This window comes from Arvicola amphibius, chromosome 4 (assembly GCF_903992535.2).
Source record: "Arvicola amphibius chromosome 4, mArvAmp1.2, whole genome shotgun sequence".
In the NCBI taxonomy this organism is placed as follows: domain Eukaryota; kingdom Metazoa; phylum Chordata; class Mammalia; order Rodentia; family Cricetidae; genus Arvicola; species Arvicola amphibius.
The window spans coordinates 88,672,205-88,693,336 of record NC_052050.1 but is presented as its reverse complement, the minus strand read 5'-3'; the positions used below and the strand labels follow the sequence as shown (position 1 = coordinate 88,693,336).

At 38.5% G+C, this 21,132-nt stretch overlaps 1 protein-coding gene across 4 annotated transcripts in view; it reads right to left on the bottom strand.

Moving 5' to 3' along the window:
- Positions 1–3,269: 3,269 nt before the first annotated feature.
- Positions 3,270–21,132, bottom strand: part of Cpeb4 (cytoplasmic polyadenylation element binding protein 4) — a 59,975-nt gene continuing 42,112 nt past the window's right edge. For all 4 annotated transcript variants that reach the window (XM_038328967.1, XM_038328969.1, XM_038328966.2 and 1 more), the window contains 6 exons: positions 15,923–16,096; positions 12,255–12,344; positions 11,592–11,710; positions 9,483–9,597; positions 8,633–8,814; positions 3,270–7,571 (listed from right to left, as the gene is read on the bottom strand). In XM_038328967.1, the coding sequence (XP_038184895.1) occupies positions 7,344–7,571; positions 8,633–8,814; positions 9,483–9,597; positions 11,592–11,710; positions 12,255–12,344; positions 15,923–16,096 (908 nt within the window). In that variant the 3' untranslated portion in view covers positions 3,270–7,343. The remainder of the gene's footprint in view (positions 7,572–8,632; positions 8,815–9,482; positions 9,598–11,591; positions 11,711–12,254; positions 12,345–15,922; positions 16,097–21,132) is intronic.

Here is a 21,132-nt window from a genome sequence, read left to right as displayed (position 1 = left end):
CTGCACACACACCCTTCTTCTAATAATGCAGTTGGCAGCTTGGACCCTCACCTGCATGGACTATGCACACACACCCCTCTCCAAACAATACACCTAGAAACCTGTTCACAAGCCAGGACCGGCATTGAGCTACACACCTCTTCACCCTGAACAGTGGCGTGTTCCTCTTCCCCCAACAGTCAGTTGTACACCAGTTATATGCAGGTAGGGGGCCAATCTGGCATGAACTAGTTTTGAGGGCACATGCAATTAAGACAAATTGTGCTCCCTATATGAATTTTTAGGGAAGAACCCTATCAACTATCATCGTATGCTTAATGGATAATTGAATATGCACATAATTAAAATCAGGTGTATTTGAGGGAAGGAACATAAAAAATAGAAAAATGCTTATCTGACCTAATGTAGCAATCAAAAACTCACCCTCAAATACTCTTAATAACCAAACTCCTTTGCTTAAACCCCATAAAAGAAAGCTTCCCCAAATAACTGAGGCGCTTGAGTGTTCTCACTCACGTGGCCTGCTGTTACTTTTTGTATCAATAAAAATATTTTACTGAATTTCAGGAACTTGACACTTTTAAAATATCCCGAATCTTTCATGCAGATCAAAACAGAATCCAATTTTATTTTTTAATTAATTAGTTAATTATTATTTTTTATTTATTATGTATACAACATTTCTTGTAGGCCAGAAGAGGGCACCAGACCTCATTACAGACGGCTATGAGCCACCATGTGGTTGCTGGGAATTGAACTCAGGACCTCTGGAAGAGCAGTCAGTGCTCTTAACCGCTGAGCCATCTCTCCAGCCCCATTAATTATTTTGAGACAGAGTTTCTCCGTGTAGCCTTGGCTGTTCTGGCACTTGCTCCGTAGACCTGGTTGGACTTTAACTCAGAGAGATCCACTGACGCCGGAGCGCTCTGACTCTGGCATATGCGACCTCTGCCCTGCCCTGTTTATTTTTTTCACTGAGGATCACAGAGAAGCAATGGGGAATGGCAGACGAGAATGGGAATCTGGCTTTGCTGTATCCTAGCTGTGCATTGCGTGCCTTCTCACAGGGCACCAGATACTCTGTGCAGTGCCCTCTGAGAATGGAGCCTTGCTGAAGGGTACAGGGGCTGTGACTGATCCCTTCCCCAGAACCAAATATTTTGGTCACTGCAGAGTCAGGGCTGCTGAGAGACACCTGGTAATTAAACCACTCCACTTTCCTCCCCAGCTCCCACGCTGACCCGGGTGTCATTGCCATCACATCTTTCAACAGGCGATGGTCAAAGGTGTTGCATCAGGTCAGCCTCTCACCGGCAGTGTGCCTCCATTTCATCGAGTCTTTGCTAGGTCCTCCCTAAAATCATGTGTGTCACTTCCCATACTTAATGGACTGGTCTCCTCTCCCCCTCTGTTTGGTTACTTTTATGGGTAACTTATTTCAGAACAAGTTCAGATGTCTTGTTGCCTTTGGTGGATTCTGGGGAAGGGATCATTTCTAGGTCTGCCTGTGCCTGGTTCTTTTTTCTTCTCCGGTTTTCACAGAGGTGTGGGAGAGGAGCTGAAAATTTCTTTAAAACGGTGACATTTGCTTGATCATACAGATAATGTATGGCATCGATGCAATGCTTCCTGAAATAGAAAGCAAAGGCTAAAGCAGGCTCAAGCTTAAGAGTCCAGCATCTGTGTTCCCCATTTCACCACCCTCAGGCCCCATCTGCCTCCAGCCATTTCCCACTGATCCCTAATCAGAGGCTGCACGACACAAAACGTGGATGTTTTGTCTTAGCTGCATCCTGGACGGCATGCTGATGCTCATTTTTAACTTCCTGGAGACAAGCTGTCCTCTTCCGATTCTGTCACCACGTGCAATCACAGTAACGTGAACATGTTCCCAGATGGCCAGTGGTGACACCCAATCGGACTAGAGAAAGAGTAGAACTTTAAAATATCCAGAGAAGACTCTAGGCATGTCAAAGCAGAATGTTCTCTAATAAGAGAGACCACAATGGCTAGATAAATTCCCAGTTCTTGGTTTTTCAAATCCAGTGGTTCCTACCCCCAGAATTCCTATTTTGGGAGAGGGAACACTGAGGGAAATTCTCAAGTGATAATTTTTAAGGAGGCAATATGATCAGAAAGGCAGAGAGCATCTCCAGGATGGCAGATTCAAAGCTGGTGGCTTATGTCGAGATGTTTGTGGCAAGTGCTGGTCCATGTCAATGGAAGCATAGTCCAAACAGCTGAAGAACAGCTTCTCCTTTCTAGTCCTCTAGAGTCGGGGTTGAGAGTGGGATTAAGGAGCCTGACCCGGCATGGGACAGGACTCGAAGCTAGCCTGGAACCCTGGAACCTATGGGTGGACAACACAAACAACTCTGTGTGTGATTGACAAGGAGCATGAGCTTCCTAGGGGAGCTTCAATGAAGGTCAGTCTTTTAAACTGCCAATTAAGATAAAGCAGGACCTATGTCGCTGAAGCTGGGCATAGTCCACCGTCTGGCCCACTTCCCCACAATTCCCAGTGGCAGAAAGAGTTCTATGTAGGGAAGGATAATTGAGAAGTAAAACATCTCAGTCCGTTTGTCTCCAGTAAGACCTGCTTTCCTACTCTTGGGAGAGCATAATGCAGGAAGAAAGCACAGAGACCTTACTTCATAAATAGGGTGTCCTTGGGATATATCTTGTAATTTATCACTGAAAGTTTAAATGTATCTTAAAATGTAAATATTGATGCATTGCAATATTTGGTATTCTACATGAGACATGGACCAAATAAAAGACAGCACATACAGTTCCTTAGCTATGGGATTATAACCCGAGGCCATAGCCTGTGACACCAGTCTCCAAAAGATCTGAGAGTTCAAAGATAAAGGAGACTTGTTTTGAGACAAGAGATGAGGTTCAGTGGTGGAGAATTGCTTAGCCCAGGAGGTCCTGAGTTCAATCTTGAGGGGGGAGAGAAGAAAGAGGAGGGAGAGAGAACACTTAGACTGATACCCCCAACACACACACACACACAGAGAGAGAGAGAGAGAGAGAGAGAGAGAGGGGACAGCATTAGAACAGCAAGACCAAAGACACCACAGCTGCCAGCTCTCACCGCTTACGTGAGCCAGGAATGCTGCCTCGAGCACTCAGATGACTAAACACTTTTTCATACCGGTTTGTTCGGCTGGGCCCAAGAAGACATTCCTAGTACTTTTAAAATGTTATGTTCCCAACCAGGGAACCTACTTATGTTAAAAAAGAAATAAGTATAGTAAAAGAAATCTGAGTTAAAAGTTTTATTCATTCAACATCTCACATTACAAATATTTAAAAATTATATGCATACTGGTATAAATAGTCATTTGCAAACTATTTAATAACATTAATTCTTCACTAGCACTTCAACAAATGAACTCTTTTAAAAAAGGAACTGTGTTATATAACTTAAGAGTAGAACATACAAAAATAGGAACTTAACGTGAAAATGACTTTAATAAAAAAATGAATTACCCTTATTTAAAATGCTAGAATAAATACTACAACCTCCCCATACACAGTAAAAACTATATGGAAATTCAGCCAAGTAGTACAATTAACTGACGCACTTAAATAACGCTTCCTTCTGATAATATGAGCAATCACTGGGAAATCAGGGATTAGTAAAAACTAGACACCCACTTGCTAAAAGTTTCACTTCCAAAAAAATATAACAAAAATCTGATGAAATTATAAAAACTAATTATACTTTAAATTTTAAAAATATAAAAAATAAAACAGTTGAATACAATATTGTCCCAATTCTTACAATGCTATCAATCACAGTAGCTTTAAAATAAGATAATAAAATAAAGCAAATGACCAAAACCTCTTTTATTCCATTTTTAAAAATAATCTCAAATTTACATTAGTAGAAAGATTGATTTCTGATTCTTTTCTTTAGAAACACCAGCAAGAAAGAGGATTACTCTTAACAGTAGAAAATGACATTTTTAAATGTCTGCAATTAAAAACAAAGAATTACACTGCAAAGATCTTCCAAAGTGTGAGATAAGTATTGCACATAACTGGAGTGAGCTTGCCACAATTCATCACATTCAAGTTTTAAATCACCTTTTAACAGAAGATTCAACTCTTCAAAACAAAAGGGGTGAATTATCAAGTCTTTCCAACAGCACTCTCATAAATGCTAAGTTCATTCACTGCAAGTTTTATTTTGCATTCTGCAGAGGTCTGTGTATGGAGAAGTATATATATTATACCAAAGCCGGGGGTGGGGTGGGGGGGAGTTCCTTTACATAGAAAATAATCAGAAACACTTTATTTTACATTGCAAAAATAACCATGTAATTACTCTGTAACTACATTGTAAATACATGGCTGGCGCCATGCTAGTGCGCTACAACTACATGCTTGGTAAATTGAAGTGATAACCCTAAAACTTGTAAACTAATTACATGTTAATTATGTTTGAGTTACATGGTAACTCCCAACTACAATCCCATGTAATCTGAAGGACATGTAATCATAAAGTTCAGAGTAATAGATAATCATTGTTTATGCCCTGTAAAGAAGTGGAACCAAATCATCTGTAAACACGCTTGTCACACAATCACAAGTAAATATTAGCAGAATAACAATTTCTTACATTAGTCATGCATACTAACATTACAGACCTGTCCTGTGGCAGGCGATTTTGTTTTATTATATAGAATTTAAAAGAGCAGACATCTCTGAATCAAACACATAACATCAATTAATTAAGATTAAAAATGGTTAAACATTCAGCCAAAATGTCTGCATTTTATGAATAATTTTAAAAACTTAGTAAGAAGCTGTAGACAATTTTGTTATTTTAAATTTCTACCCTATGCTTATGCATTTAATTTTTTTAGGAACTACAGTGTTATCTTGTCATTTTCATGCGAATTTTTTTCATTAATTTGTGACTTTACATAGACTATTTTTTAAATTATAGGTACACCAATAGCTGGTGCTGGGGAAGGATGTTTAAGCAACATGCTTTCTCTTCTCTGCAGACTCTAAAATAGCATTGCCAGTGCACAACATTCATAATTTAAAATGTATGCAGAGCACTGAAATGTATAAAAAGCAGAATATAAGAAAATAAAATTTATTAAAATTATTTATATTAAAAAATGAAGTATATGAAGATCTCTCAGTAATAAAAGTACAAAAAGCTACTCTTTGCAATATGAAAAATTGAGGTATTGCATAAAGAGATATCCCGTCAGTGAAAAGTGTGCCTAAAAATGTTCACTGTTGGAAAAACAAGATATACAAAAGTAGTGCATAACAAATATACATCATGTGCATGACAAAATAAGTTAGCTACAAAACACTGTACCGAAATTCAGCAGGTCATGTACAAAGGGAAAATTATTCAAAGCTAGTTCTCAAGCAGTGTTATTTCTTAACTCATCACGCCTGTTTACTGGGTAGGAACAGCACAACGGCACACCCCAAGCCACCTACAAGCAGTAAGGAAGAAAAAGAGGCAAACGAACATTCCAATTAGAATCATGTAGTTCAGGAGAAAAGAAAATACGTCCCTGACCAGCTACAAGAGAGCACCCTCCATTCATTCGCATGACTGCTTTGCTGTTCTGTTAGCAGGGGAGTCGTTGACAGCGGCTCCTTCTTTCTGTTGGACTCTTAGACAGCAAGTGTCTCCATTTTGACCTTTGGGACTTAACAGGTGTAGTTCATTAAAGCCTGTGTTAAAAACAAAGGGCTGCTTTTCCTACAGACATCAGAGGGATCACCAGCCAGGCGGTGACACAGCACTGCGGGGCAAGTCTTTGGTTCTGAAGGCTCCAAGATGGTACTGTTAGGTAGCACAGCGAGCAAGAGCGCACTGAGGCTGCTGCTGTCAAATGCTTTGCACACTGATAGTCATCCTCTGAACTACGGTAGGGCATTTAATAAGAGAAAGTCAATTCAACGAAAAGTTACGTCCATGACCAGGGCTTCAAGAGACTATTTTAAATTTACCTCTGAAGCATACTGTTCAAAACATAAGAACATCTTTCAAAGCTAGGGTTGTATTTATAATAAAGCATGCATTACTTGATGAAGTTGGCACTTCAAACACTATGTCCCATGCTAAGTTCGGAAAGTGTATGTTATTGTACTTTATAGGAAGAGTAAGATAAACATACGGACTTTTGCACAGATTTACACAATTACTTAGTTCAACAGTGCAAAAACACTTTGCAACTACTTGACTTTTTTAAACCTTCCCCCCCTACATTTTCTATGTTACAACTAAATTACAGGATTCCAAAGTAACTTCAAATGGAAAACAAAGCCAATGGGCAGCCAATTTGTATGCTATTTTCATCTTCCAGTTTTGGCTACAAGTGTAGTGTAACACAAAGTCAAAAATGATATCCTTGAGGTATGTCTAGATATGTTGTTTTCCAATGTCAAAATGGAGAGCAAAGGCCGACAGCTGATGACCTAGTAAATTAGGATATAGAGTTTCTATATAACAACAAAAATAAAATTTATGCATTTGTTCTTCTGTTTCCCACCAGATATCATTACTTCTAGCTTTGGTAGGCTTCCTGGGGTGTGACTAGGAAGTCAGTGTAGTAAATAAATGCACTCCCCTCAGTAGTAAAGTCACCTGATTCTTACATTCGGAATTTTAAGATTTATTCCAAAGAAAACAAACTCAGCTCTGCCTGCTTTATTATTTTCTGATGTATGATGCATTTGAGGCATGATTAAACCATACTTAGCCTCAAAGCCCTTCCGGTTATGCTGCTCAAACTTGTTCATCGTTTGCTTGTTCTGACATACTCTTTCCTGTTAGTAACTGTTAACTTCCTCCATTGCTGTTAAAGAATAAAAAGGGATAGAAAAGATAAGGAATAAAAGAAAAGAAAGGAAACGGCAAGAGCACTTCCCTGGGGGAGACTGTGTCAGATTAGACAATAGTGTTACTGTTGGTGGTTATCTCAATAAAGTATTCTTATATGTTATATCATTACCAGCAATTAAAAACCCAAAATATTGTCTCATTTCTGTTAATATTTCTCTCCACTAAGAAAATGCTGCAGCAAGTTTGGATCCTCTTGGCCTCCAGCAAAACAAGAGAGTTAAAACTTGCATGCACCATGATGGCAATGTGGAAAAGGAGCTAAACATACTGTTTGTAGTGACACGAGAGTCTACAAAATACCTATGTTGTAGGTTGTTCTTTCATTCTACTACTGTTAGTTACACACTCTACACAGGACATGCCAGCGTGAAGAGGCTGAGGAAGGGTCAGAGTGAACAGAAGAGGGCACTTCTGAGGCCTGCAAATGAGCTCTGGAGTCATTCATCCTTCAGTTCCAGCGGAATGAAATATGCCGAGGGCGGTCACCACCTTCCTTCACCAGGGGCTTGTGGAATTCCCTGCCAGCACGAGAGTGAATAGCAGCCCAGCAATATTCACAGTAATACTGCAGACAGGTAACATTAGCACAGAAAAATGGAGCGAATTTCCCCCCGCAACGGGCCCCTTGACATTCATCACACAGTTGGTCATCCAGGACATATGGCTTAACCTCCACCTGCAATGGAGAGATAAAAAGGGAGTCGGCATGTCAGAACCATGTGCAAGCACACTTTTATCCTGTGCCTCGGCCTACCTGTGCCAACGTGTTAAAAGGGAAGGTGCAGTGATGCACTTACTGAAATGAAGACCATCCATTTCAACAGAAGATGTTTCTATCTATCGTTTTACATGCTTGTCTTATTAAAATAAACTTTCAAACAAAAGAACAAAAGAATTTTATCAGAAATCATAAAGTAAAACCAACTGCTTAGAGCATTATGAAATGAAACTCTCAGGTTTTCCTCAGAAACCCTTGTTTTAATTAGTGTATCTAGTTTTTTTTTTTGGTCATTATCAGAATTATAATTTAAACAAAACCACCTAAGTGCTTCCATCTTCCACAAAACAGCACACTACAAGGGTTGTGGGCAAGAAGATGGCTGCTTTTTGCTCTATGAATTCCTGAGAGATTGCCAAGCTTGGCTGGTGGTTTCTTTTAAGCATTCACAGTTGGAATTCCAGTAAAACCTGATGTGGCTGTGGTCTTCACAGCCGAAAACCTCACTTTATTCCTTGTCAATTAGAGTGGTTTACCTGAAACTAAAAGTGAGAGGTGATTTTACAGAACTGGACTGTTCCAGTATTTAGTGGGCCAATATCATCTGAGCCTCTTGAGCGTTAGAACAACCGCTGTTAACTCACCAGCTACAAGATTGGTTATGATTTTAGTCTTGGAGACTCCAGGATGAAACTCCCTAGCACTTGTGGAAGGGCAGGTAGACTTTAAGCCCCAGACTCTGCAGGGGTCCTAGAGAGGGACTGAACGGGTTTCACTAAACATTTCTAATGATAAACTCCAGCTAGAAACTCACATTGATGGGGAAGTATGAATGAAGAAACACTGAGCACAACCCACCAAGTTGATTTTCTATTTTTGACTGAGAATAGCACAATAAAATAACCAATGAAGACTTCAGAGTATAGTGTCACAGAGTGTTCAATACCTACATCAAACACAGGTCTCACAATAGATGGTGCACCATTTCTGGAACTTTCCAAACACAGTCCAGGACTTACCCGTTTATCTATCTCTCCATGCTGTAGCTGAACAAAGCGGGCACTGATAGCAGCTATGTAACTCTGTTGATTAGAAAATGCGACTCGTCCAGCTCCTTTTGGGTATTTGAGCTCAGGGTCAGTATCAATCCCAGCGTAGCAGACACCTCCATACAGCCGATCCATTATCATGGCAAGTTCCACTAAAATGAGAGGAGCAGAGATACAATCAAGAAGACTTATCTGACTTACACCTACCGTTTCATGGAAACAAAGTTTATGTGACTTCTGAGTTTGCATCATAGTCATTATTAAAATAAAAATTATTATTGCAATAACTTTTCTGCTGGGTGAGTATTTATTCACTCAATAAGCTGGTTGGTTTTCAATGTGCTGTCTTAATTTTCACAACCTATGAAACAGGCAGTAATTTTCTGAGAAAACTCAGGCTCCAAGATGATTGGTCTGTCACTGGTGACAGGGACAGGCCTGGCACCTACATTTGTCTGCTCTGGGTTGCACTGTTGTTGTATCTGTACTAGTTAGGAAGGTATTGGTTACTATAAATCAAACATTAGAAAATTCACTTATCATTCTTTGGGAGCCCTTCTTACTCCCTTCACCACCAAAGTCTGGCACCTTTGCTTACATCTAGTTATTTACTAGCACATATTGCATTGGCTGCTCTTTCAGAGGACCAGTGTTTGATTCCCAGCACCCACATGGCAACTCACAACTCCAGCCCAAAGGGATTCAATGCCCTCTTCTTGCCACTGGGGGCATTGCACATTAACTAAAGCTCACGGAGTATTTCCGTCAAAGATCTTTGTATTTCACATGCTAAAGATACAGGGATTTTGTCTAACTGTACCAGCTCGTAATGGTCGAGGAACACCACCGACAAATATTGTTTTTCGTGGGTCAAGCGGCTGTGAGCCATCCATCACGAAGTCACTGTCACTGAGATTCCAGGGCCGAATCTGCACCTAAGAATGTGTAAATCAAAATGCTCATATCAAAAAAGTTCAAAACCATTGCAGAGTATTTTACAATAACCCAATTTATCACACACCAATAAAACTGTAAAACTAAAAGGCTTAAAAACTGCCTTCCCTATCCTTCGTTTCAGAGTAAGAGTGTTTCATGAATAGTTCACTTACTATGAGCCGAACACACTCATACATCCTTTATTACCCACAAGTTAACTATTTTTCAGTTTACTGGGACCTCTATTTTACCCATCCTTATAATATCTACATAATTTAAATTTATTTAAATAAAATAGGACTCAGCACATTTCCAGGAAATGCACCCTTACTATTGATACTAATGAATCTGTTACATTGCAAAGTAAAAATTTTGCTAATATTTGCAAAATTTTTTTAAAGTTTATTTATTTTTATTTATTTGGGTGTAGGGAACTGAACCCAAGTCCTCTGCAAAGGCAGCAAGTGCTTTTACCCACTGAGCAGTATTATTTTCATAAACACTTTAGTGCTCATTAGCCCAACCAAGAATAATGTATCTAAGCCAGGCCTGGTTGTGCAGTCTTGTACACCCTATGTACCAGTTTGATTTATCCATGTCCTGTGAATGTGTGATATCTTCAACCATAAGGTCTTATGATCAAGTTTTTGTTGGTAGCCAAGAGCAATGGCAATAGCCTACGACGTATCCCACACCTGGCATTAGGCTTTTTGTCTGATAACCTATGGCTTTAGGTGGGAGCACTGTCCCTTTGTATAATGAACTCTAATTCCCTCCTTCTCAATGTCTCTCTGTCTTCCTCTATGTATATGTACACACACACAAACACAAGCTTATAAAATAGTATAAAATAGTTTCAATATGGTTTTTCAAATATCTGCAGTGTTAGTTAGTCCCCCTCGCACAACCCCTCATCTGCTCTACCCTCTCATTCTCTTCTCCACTTAAACCTTCCCACTTATAGCCTAGAAGGTGCTTTGCAGTGTGCTGGGGAAGGAAAACCATGAACAGTCTTATCCAGCTGTGAACCCTGTGAGTTACAATAACAACCAACCCGGCAGAACTGGCCGTTGGTAGAAAACTGGCATGAATGTTATGGGAGTATCCAAGAGGTTTTTTTTTATTGGACTATGACCTATGTCATATGGTATTATGTCTGATACCATTAACTGGGCCAAGAAACTGTGGTTGGGTAGGCTATTGGCTCTAGAGGAAAACCTACTACTAGTTTGCTAAAGGGACATAGTATCAAACCGCCTTCTAAATATTTATCCTTCTACCCACAGAGTAAGCAGATCTCACTGTTCATCAGAGAAGTTTCTTTATGCAGTGGATGGCGGTTAATACAGAGACTCACAACTGGCTAAAGTGCAGAGAACATGTGACGGCAGAGTACGGACTTAAATGGGACATCTGTCTCACACTCCCTCATCTAAAAGGCTCAGGAGCACGGAGGAAAAGGGAATGGCAAGACTGTAAGAGCTGAGGTTGGAGAGGACACCGGAAAATAGAGTCTTCACCAATTCCCAGCAGCTGTGGTTGCCTGCACAAGATCAAGCAGTTACAGCTCCAACACAGATAGGGAGACGCTCATAGGGCTTCCTCCCTAATGCTTTTGGCAGGTGGTGGCTGCTAGGGGAGGGACAGTCAGCTTCTTCAGTCCTTTGGCCCATAGTTGGCACATATAGAGAGAGAGCACTAATTGAACTCAGTAAGTTATTAGGAGGAGGATGAGGATGAGGAGGGGGAATGGGAAGAGGAGGAGGAAGAGATGATGTAGTTAGGAGGAGGATGTAGGGGAGGAATGTTTTCTAAAGGCTGAAGGGGTATGGTAGAGGATCTAAATACATTGTATTCACATATGAAATTACCAAAAAATACATAATAAAACTTGTTATACTCAATTTTCAAACATATAAATTTAAGTAGAAAATATAGTAAGAAAACAGCGGAATGGAAGCATAAACAAAAGACAATTTTATACTACACTTACTGGTTTATCCTTGATGGTTGGACTTGATACACACAGGTAGAGTTTTCCATCTTCTTCAATGCACGCATCAATGAGAGCCTGGACAGAACTTTCATCTTGAAACAGCAGGAATGCATAGCCTGAGGCAGAGGACAGAAAGTAAGGCTTACATGCTTTCCTGTCTTTGTCACACATAGGATAAACAGCTTAAAGTAAAATTAAGGGGAAAAGAATAGAAAATATGAAAAATTAAAACAATATTCCTAATAAAAGTCTGAACACATCAGTAGCTCATTTTAGTAGTATCTTTTAAAAAACACTTCTCTCTTTCCTGTGTGTATGTGTATGTGTGTGTAGATCATGTATGAAGGTCAAAGGTCAATTTGCAGGCACTGTTTTTCCTTATTTACCATGTGGGTCCAGGGGGACAGAACTTTGGTTGTCAAGTGTGGCATAAGTATTGAGTCTTCTAACTAGCTCCATTTGGTAGTATCTGGAAACATCTTGCAAATGTGTAATTAAAATTATATCAAAAGTATATTATATAGAAAATTTGAAAACACACTTAGAAAAATAGAAATTTTAATGAAAACTTTTGCAGTGAAAGTAATATTTATGAAAGCACTCAGTATTAGACAACCTGAGAATAATATGTACCTCAATAATTGGAGTTTCAAGACTTACCTTTTGGTGGAAAATAAGATTTGCTCTCTGCTTTATGAGGCCAGTCCACAATCAAAGGGCCAAAGCGACGGAAACTAGCTGTGATCTCATCTAATAAGAAGTAAAAAAATGTTGATTTAAATCTATCAGTTTTAATAGCTTTTTAAATATAAAATCACTTTATTGCAATGAAGTCACAAATAAAACCTCCCAAAACTAGAATGTGGCCACTCAAATATGTGCCCAGTTCCAAGTCTCCACACCTCAGTGAACCTCCGAAGAGTCAGAACACACATTTTGAAGATGTAGGGTTTCAGATTGTCACTATCAATTACATTTTTATGTACTTTTCCAGCACATAAGAAAAGAAAAAAAAAACAAAGAAAGAAAATATGACAGAGAGAGAACTAGAAAGCAGCTAGTTATCTTCTTTCAGGGTTCATGTGTCCATTACCTACATCCCACCTTTCCTCATCACCTGGTATCACCCTTCCTTGCTCTCCCTTTAATAAAAGCCTATCTCCAACAACAGTGCAAAGAGCTCCTGCATTACTTCATGGCATCACACTCAGGACAGAGCACATCTGCCTCAACCTCTTCCTTACCTTTCTCCCTCTAGATAGATACATATAGGAGTCAACTCATCTACCCATCATCCTTTACTGACATTATGCTTTATAACTCCCAAATACTACCATTGGTGTCAGCTCAAAGCAGCTCAGAGTTGCTCTCTTTTACACCTCTATGTGTAGCTTCCACCATCAGGAAATCAGTACTGATACAATTACTCTTCAGTACTTGGACTCCATTCAATAACCCAACACAATCTTTTCCTTTATTTTTGATAAAGAATCCCACCCAGAGCACATGCTGCATTAACTGTTATATCCCTGAAGCATTAGACTTTTTCAGCTCTCCACAGTCAGTCTATATCAGTGGTTCTCAACTTGTGGGTCGAGACCCCACAGTCTAGCACAGCCCTTGTTTGGTAGTTTCATGTTGTGTATCCCAGACACAAATACTACCAAATGATACTGTGTCACTTCATCTTTTATTTTATTTTGGAGACAGGGTTTCTCTGTCTAACAGCCCTGGCCGTCCTGGAACTCACTCTGTAGACCAGGCTGGCCTCGAACTCACAGAGATCCACCTGCCTCTGCCTCCCGAGTGCTGGGATTAAAGGCATGCACCACCACTGCCTGGTGACACTTCATCTTTTAATTAAACACAATTGATCTTGGTCATGTGGATTCTCTGTCAAGGAGAAGCCATTTTCCTCTCTGTATTTGATTAGCACTTTGCAAGGAATACTGTGTTACTAGCAGCATTCTGCTGCATTTGCCATGTCATTTATTAGAAGGCACCACTGATACATACGTAACCACCATGATGGCTGTCAAATGTTGGTGACCTGTTCCCACTGTTCCTTCTACATCTGCTCGCTCTTCTTTCTCTTCTGGCTATTTACATACACACCTACTTCACTCAAAAGGTTATAATATTCCAGTTCTAATTCTATTTTGATTCTATCTATCTGTCTGTCTGTCTGTCTGTCTGTCTATCTATCTATCTATCTACCTACCTACCTACCTACCTACCTACCTACCTACCTACCTACCTACCTTTCCCTGAGAGGGCCAGTGGGAGCTCGTAGGACCTTCTGACTGTTCCCTGCCATTTTACAAAGCATTTCCATACTTTGTGGCTCAGGAAGATATTTAATCATATCTTGTTTTCCTGTCTCACCACTAAATCATGTCAACATATGATATGCTTTTTTATAAAGCAGTCTTGATTACTTTTAGCAGCAAAAAACTAGAAGATATTATTTCCAAGTCTTTTTCAGTAGACAAAGCTAGGAAATAAATACACATGCAAACAAACATGTTTATAACTCTTTATGTATTATAAAAACTGACATACATATTGATATTTCCAATGCAACTCCAACATCTCATGGGTTTTCCTAGCCTTGTTCTTTCCCTTGGCTTGAGTGTTCTCAAATCAATAGTGCAGTCTATTCTGTATACCTGTTTCTGCACAACTTAGCTCAAACGAGACTGATTTGCAGAAGAATGCTGCTAGACTGACTTGGAAGTTGTATGGTTCATAAGAGACTTTTTCCTGAGAAAGGTGAGCTACATGGTAAGAACAGAACTAACCATAATACTCACTATGAAAGGAAAAGCCTCAGCTTGTGTGATGCAAAGCCTGAACCCTCTTGGCTCCAGCTTAAGAAAATCAAATCCAAATGTAACAAGCATTTTTTTTTTCTTTTGCCAGAGAGGAGGATCTCAGTCTCCAGGGCTCTGGCATCCTCTCAGGTGTTCAGTGGTCCATCTTTGTTTACTATATTTCTATGATTACAAGCTAGCATTTCAACTTTGTTACTTTAGGGGCATTGTCACAGGATACTGGGCTACCCGACTAGTACTTGGACTGTTCAGGTTATGTCCAAGTACTAGTTCTGGTTTTGTTTCTGTTTCAGATACAAAGCTTATTCAATTTCAAATGATCTGCCTCTCATCCTATGCTCTGTAATTCTGTAATTTTTTTACTGCACAGTTCTCCAGAATACAATATTTTTCAAGCTCTGCACTCTGAGGGTGATAAGGAGAATGAGAGTGAATGGAATTGAAATTTCAGCAGTTTTATCAAGATACTTAAGTGTGTTTATTATAATCTTTAACCTTCTAGAAGCTTGATAAATGCAATCTCAGTCTAAGTGACAAATGATTAAATATTATTAGATCTTACAGACTATTACAGAAATCAATTCTATTCTCTAGAACATGAATTACTCTATTTCCACTTCCATTCAGAAAAATAAAACAAAAGAAACAGAAAATATCCAAGACTGTAAGACTGCTGGTCTGCTACTGTGGTTTTTATTAGGGTAACTAAAACTGAGAAATGAATTCAATATTACTGGGTAACCAATCCCTCCAGGTCCTTGTATGGCTGTACACCGACTCAGGTCTCAGCACAAATACTATTTCCTTAAAGTGGGTTTCCTTAGCTACCCAATCTCAGAAGACTCCTTGCATGCCAGACCCTGTAACACTGTTTGCTTTCCAACACTGCTCTCTGATATTTCCTCATATGCTTACATACTTTCCATGCACCTCCCCCCCATTAGAATGTAGATTCTGCAAATGGGCCCTCTTCTGTTTTGTTTACTTCCATAAACAAGTCCAAGAACAGTATAGCTATTTAGAGAACATGTAAATGTTTGCTGAATGAAAAAATATGTAAAATTTAATCACTTTAAGGACTTTCTTCTTGTAGTACAGGTATAGAATACATTTTTAAAAGTTCATGGTTAGTCTAAAATTTGAAAATTTGAAACAATGGAAGGTAGCTAAGAAAAACAAAAACAAAACCCAACAAAACTGGACAAAACAGAATAAGGGCACTTAAGTCCATGCTGTCCACAATAGAATCCTTGGGACATCTCTGGGGTCTTCCCTCTTTCCACTGAATTTGGTCATTGCTTCAGCACATCCCCACAGACCTGCTTCACTTCCTTCTGCAACTAATCTTATGATATGACAGGATGACAGGACAAAGGAACAAGGTGAGCAGGACTAAGATCTGAGCCAGGCAGGACAGGGACTATAACAGCAAACCCTGGCACGACTTCCCCTTGGGCCACCATGTTGCTCTAACACAGTCCTTCCTGAATATACCTTCGTCAATGTCAGGAGGCAATCCACCCACAAACACCTTGCGGGAATATCGTTCCACTCTCTCCCCGTTCTGGTGAGTAAAGCAGTGAGGTGAACCCAGGCCACTATGAAGAGGTTGATCCCCACGGCCATCATCCAGGAATCCATCTTCCATTGGAAACAGTGAAGACTGACCTGGAACAGAAAGCAGAATAGAACGCTAACAGGAAGGGCTCCTTGTCACTGGTTATCACACACACCAAGAAAACATGAATGATAAAACTGCTGCTTCTATTTGCTCACTACAGGTTCACTATGCTCTTGAATTGTTATCACCTTAAAGTCTATGGAATCACAGAGACTGTATTTGGTTAAACAGGAGGGCTACTTAAGTATCCCATAGGAATCCAGAAGCTTCAGCACGTGAAATGGAAGCACAGTTGAAGAGAGCACTCTTTTGAAAGCTGTTGGCAACAGACTGCACTGCCTTGGCAGTGCCCTATGGCAACCTACACAAGGACACGGAATATTAAATTTGGCTATAAAATGCTGGTTACATAAATGTCTTTAATAGACCAAATTGTATAGCCTCTGCATACTTTCCTAAGAATATACTTAAAATGAGCAAGTCAATTTTAAGTGGGCACTCATTTTAGTTTACATTAACTAATAGGATATATCAAAGTTCATTTAATGTTGGTACACAATTCAGTTTCTAGTCTTACAGCATTTAAGATCTGGAGGCATACTAAAGACATATTAGCTGAGTGATTATTAGCTTACCAAGGATGTCATCTGTTTTGAAAACTATTCGAAAAACTGAAGTTCCTATCCTCTGGAATTACATAGAAAAGGAGAAAAGACTAGAAATGCCAAATGCCAAGTCTTCCTATACTTACCTGGCAGGAAAATAGAAATGTCTATAACATAAGCAAAGCACAGAGGTGCAGAGAGCTTCAGTGTCCCAAGCTACTGTGTCCAGATGCTCTCTGAGAAACTGCCAACTGTACTCTAGAAATGATCTCGAGTCTATTTACTGGAACTCTCACATGCCCTTTGGGAGTCACAGTAACTGTAACTCCCACTTCTGAGCACAGACAACAGTGTCTTTGTCACAAATTCATTCTATAGCCATTAGTAAATTATGACCCAAAATGGCTCTACAACTTCAGATTATTTTCTGAATGATCTTTTTTTAAAAATCACACTTTAAACCTAAATTATTTAATGGTTTTATTTTCTTATAAAATAGCAAAGTATTACAGATAAGAAAATTAAGTTTAGTTGAGAGCTTCTAGCAAATGAATCTCTAAAATTCCCTATTATTTTAGAGCATTTTTAGAACTGCTCATTTATTCATCATATTAATTAAATATATACATAATGTTCACTTAGTAAAAGAAGCTGATGTAAGTTGCTTAAGTATAAATGACTCTTCAATTAATGAGATATTTTCTAGACGAGTCTAGCTTTTAAGGAATCAAATCTTTAAAAAAAAATCTTAAATTCTTCTAAGGAGTTAAAAAAATCTTCAGCTATAAGTCAGCTAAATATCTAATACACAGAATTCAAATCCTAGTCCTACCATTCTGGTAATTTTTCCAGCTCTTTAATGTCTATAGCTCCAACTACAAGACAGAGATTCTGAAAAGGGCAAACCCATCCACTTCCCTTCACTCCTTCCCCATTATAAATTGGGAGAGCACGAGATCTCTCCATATAGATACATTCAAAAGTGAAAAACATTGATGTTACCTCTCCTTCGCCCATAAGTCCTTGCTGCATGTCAAATGAGAAGAAAAAACAAAAAAAAACAAACAAAAACAACCTTTCAAACATTGTCAAAGAATCCACTGAGATTTCATCTATGAGCTTTTGAAATGGAAAAAGAAAGCCACATTCTTCATTTCCTTGTCTATGCATTAAAAAAAAAACCAAAAGCCAAAAACCAATCCAAGGAATTGGACGGTTATGATCAGTTTCATGCATTTTTTAAAAAGAACTTCAAAGACAACATAATCTTTACTGAATGAATGTCACTTGTTTTAAAGGAAACCTTTGACTGTAGTCATCATCCAAGGACCAAGACATTATGAAGCTAAGGCTATGTACAACATGATCTACACCAATTACCACTGTGTTAATTATACTTTCTCTCAAATTTCCAAGCTAATAATTTAGCAAACACATCAATATTGAATTCATGGCTTTTCAGAATACACATCTTACAGTATTTTTCTAATCCTTGCAAATAGAAGATAATCATAACAAATGAAAATTTTAGGCAATTTATATATTGGCTTTAGTCAAAAGTTTTGTATCCCCAAACAATCAAACAAACAAAAAATCCACAATCAACCCAAACCCTCTACCCAGTCCAAATGTTCAAAACTGAAGGTTGGGCTTTGTCGCCAAATCAGTTGCAGTTCAAAAGAAGAGAAAAGGTTTAATTATTGAATCCACAAGAAACATCATAAACTTTAAGAGCATCCTGAGAAAATGCTCTCTCTGAGATGAACTGGCACCGGGGCTCAGCCTGTTCAAGGTGAGCCTTGGCTCAATTCGACATTTCCTGACCCCATGGTCTTACTAAGCACAGTGGATAAAACAACCTGAAGATTTGACGTCAAGCAACAAGTGATCATGTATGCCACGGGTCACATAGCCATTTGCCATGACAATGAGCCATGCCTATGGCTGTAGTGATCTCACTTTACCTACTTTCATTTTCCATGTTTTCAGTATTTTTCATGGTACATCTCAATTTGAAAATATCAAATAGAAAATTCTAGAAATACAATTTGTAAGTTCTGAGTAGTGTTATGGAACCTGGCACCTCTCTTCTCTACCATGCCCAAGATGTGGATCATCTTTTTGTCCAGTGTTTTCATGCTGCATGTGCTACCAGCCTGTTAGTCACTTCTGAGATATTTTGAGAAAGACTATATTCATATAACTTTTATTACAGTTTCATTAAATTAAAATCAACAAAATTAAATTATTGTTGTTAATTTCTTACACACCTCATCTATAAATAAACTTTATTACAGGTATGTATGTATATATGTACATATAGGAGAAAACATGTAACACCATCATCAGCCTTTAGGGAATACAGTCCTGCTGGTTATGTAGAACATGCAACAGGGACCGAGGAGAATTCCTTGTATGTAAGGGGGTGGCAGGAATGGAATATAGGTGAGATCTTAAAGGAAAAACAGGAGGAGTATCAAGATTGCCATACTACAGGGTGCTGTTATGTTCAGACAAAGGATGTAGCACAAGTAGGATTTGGCTGGGGACTGTGTTTAAACAGGACATTGGGACAGGCTCTTAAATGTGAGATGTCACTCTAAAAACTGCCACGACACCACTCTCACTATTTATTTTCTAGACACAACACAAACCAATTTAACTTGGAACTAACAGTTGAGTATTTTGCAAAATAAAATGAGGTTTCATACCAAAATATATTTCTACCACTACTACACAGCACTGGACTCCACTCAACTATTGGAGTAAATAGATTAAAAGAGTGCTAAGATTTTCTTCAAGGAAAGCCTGGTAGGTGTTCATCCCGATGAGATCAGGGTTAGCAGGTAAAGAGCTACTTTCCCACTTACCAGACAGAGGTGAGAAAGACAAGTGACATCACAACAGCGGGTGTCTGCTCTTATGAATAGAACATTCTATTCAGACAACCACTTCAAAGACAAAGGAGTTTGAGAAGAGAGTGCTGGAAGTCTAAGTTCTATCTTAACAAGTAGATTGATGCTACTTCAATTTCTGAAAAAACAGATATTTAAAAGAGTAGCTTTTAAAAACTACAAAGCTAAATGAAAACTCACATGGCTTCCATAAAAAAATTAACAAAGCCTCAAAGCCTTAAAAAAAAACAGCAAGAGCTATAGATAAAATAGCTAAAATAAAGTACCTCCAAAAATCTTCAAATGTGAGGTCTCAATTTTTATTTATGTACATGAATTAAGTGGTTAAGAGGGATGTAAGGTTAAATTCCAGGATTAAAGTTGAAAACTAATCAGATACCTTTTCCCATATTAAGGATAAAGGTTGCAGGTACATAATATTTACAACCATAAAACTTTAAAAATCAAACAGAAAACATGGTGTAAACTAGTACGGAAAATAATGATGTTTGGAACTTAAAAATGAAAATGCATTTTTTATTTTCACTTATATTTTGTGCATGTGAATTTTGACATGTGACATATGGAAAAGTAAACAAACTGCAGCTTTGACGAACATGCCAGCACAATCAGAATCCAAGTAGTAATTAAATGCTAAATGCTGCCTCTCTATCCTATGGAAAGATTTACTAATGCCCCTTCCCCACCGACTCCAAGTTATATTTGGAATAACATTGTGATGAAATACTTGCAACTTAGACTTTCCTGGTGAAAATATGTCACACAGATTTCTAATCTCATGAACAGAAAATATAGTTTGTCATTTGATGTTTTGCAAACACAAAGGGGAAAATTCACAAAGGCGCACATGTTTTGGAAAAGTTCTAGTTAAGTCAGCTGAAGTACACTATGTTAAGAATTTCCTCAAAGTGACTAAAGTATCAACTGTTATGATGTATTAGATACATGTTTGTATTGCTAGACTGTTATGACTTTTTAAAGAAACATTTCTGTATTGCTAAGTTAGAGCCTCTCAGTCTCCATTAGAGTTAAAATAAATACTATTTGCAGGCCCTACCTTTATTTTTATTGCTCACTTTGGGCTAGTCTTCAATGATTTAATGTTCAGAACTAAGAAGAATCAAGAATAGTAAACATATGCTTGAAACATTGTGGCCATAAATGTCTCTAACTTCTAGATCTGTGTTATTAGTTCTATTGATAAGTGCTTCATTTATAAAAACAACTCTACAGGACTGCTTATAAATGATTTTCTTATCAGCCTTATACTCACAGTCAAAGTCCCTTTAGTAAAATGTTCCATTAGTCTGGAGGCTAGAATTGCAAAGAAGGTACAGAAAATTTGTTCTCTCTCTCTCTCTCTCTCTCTCTCTCTCTCTCTCTCTCTCTCTCTCTCTCTCTCTCTCTCTCTCTCTCTCTCTCTCTCTCTCTCTCTCTGAATATATTTCATTATAAAGGTGAGTTTCTATTTGTTTCTTAAAAAGCATCTTTTTCCCCTTATTTCAAAGTATCCATATCAGGATATATTCATAAAAAGGAAATTGCTATTATGTGACCCCTTTT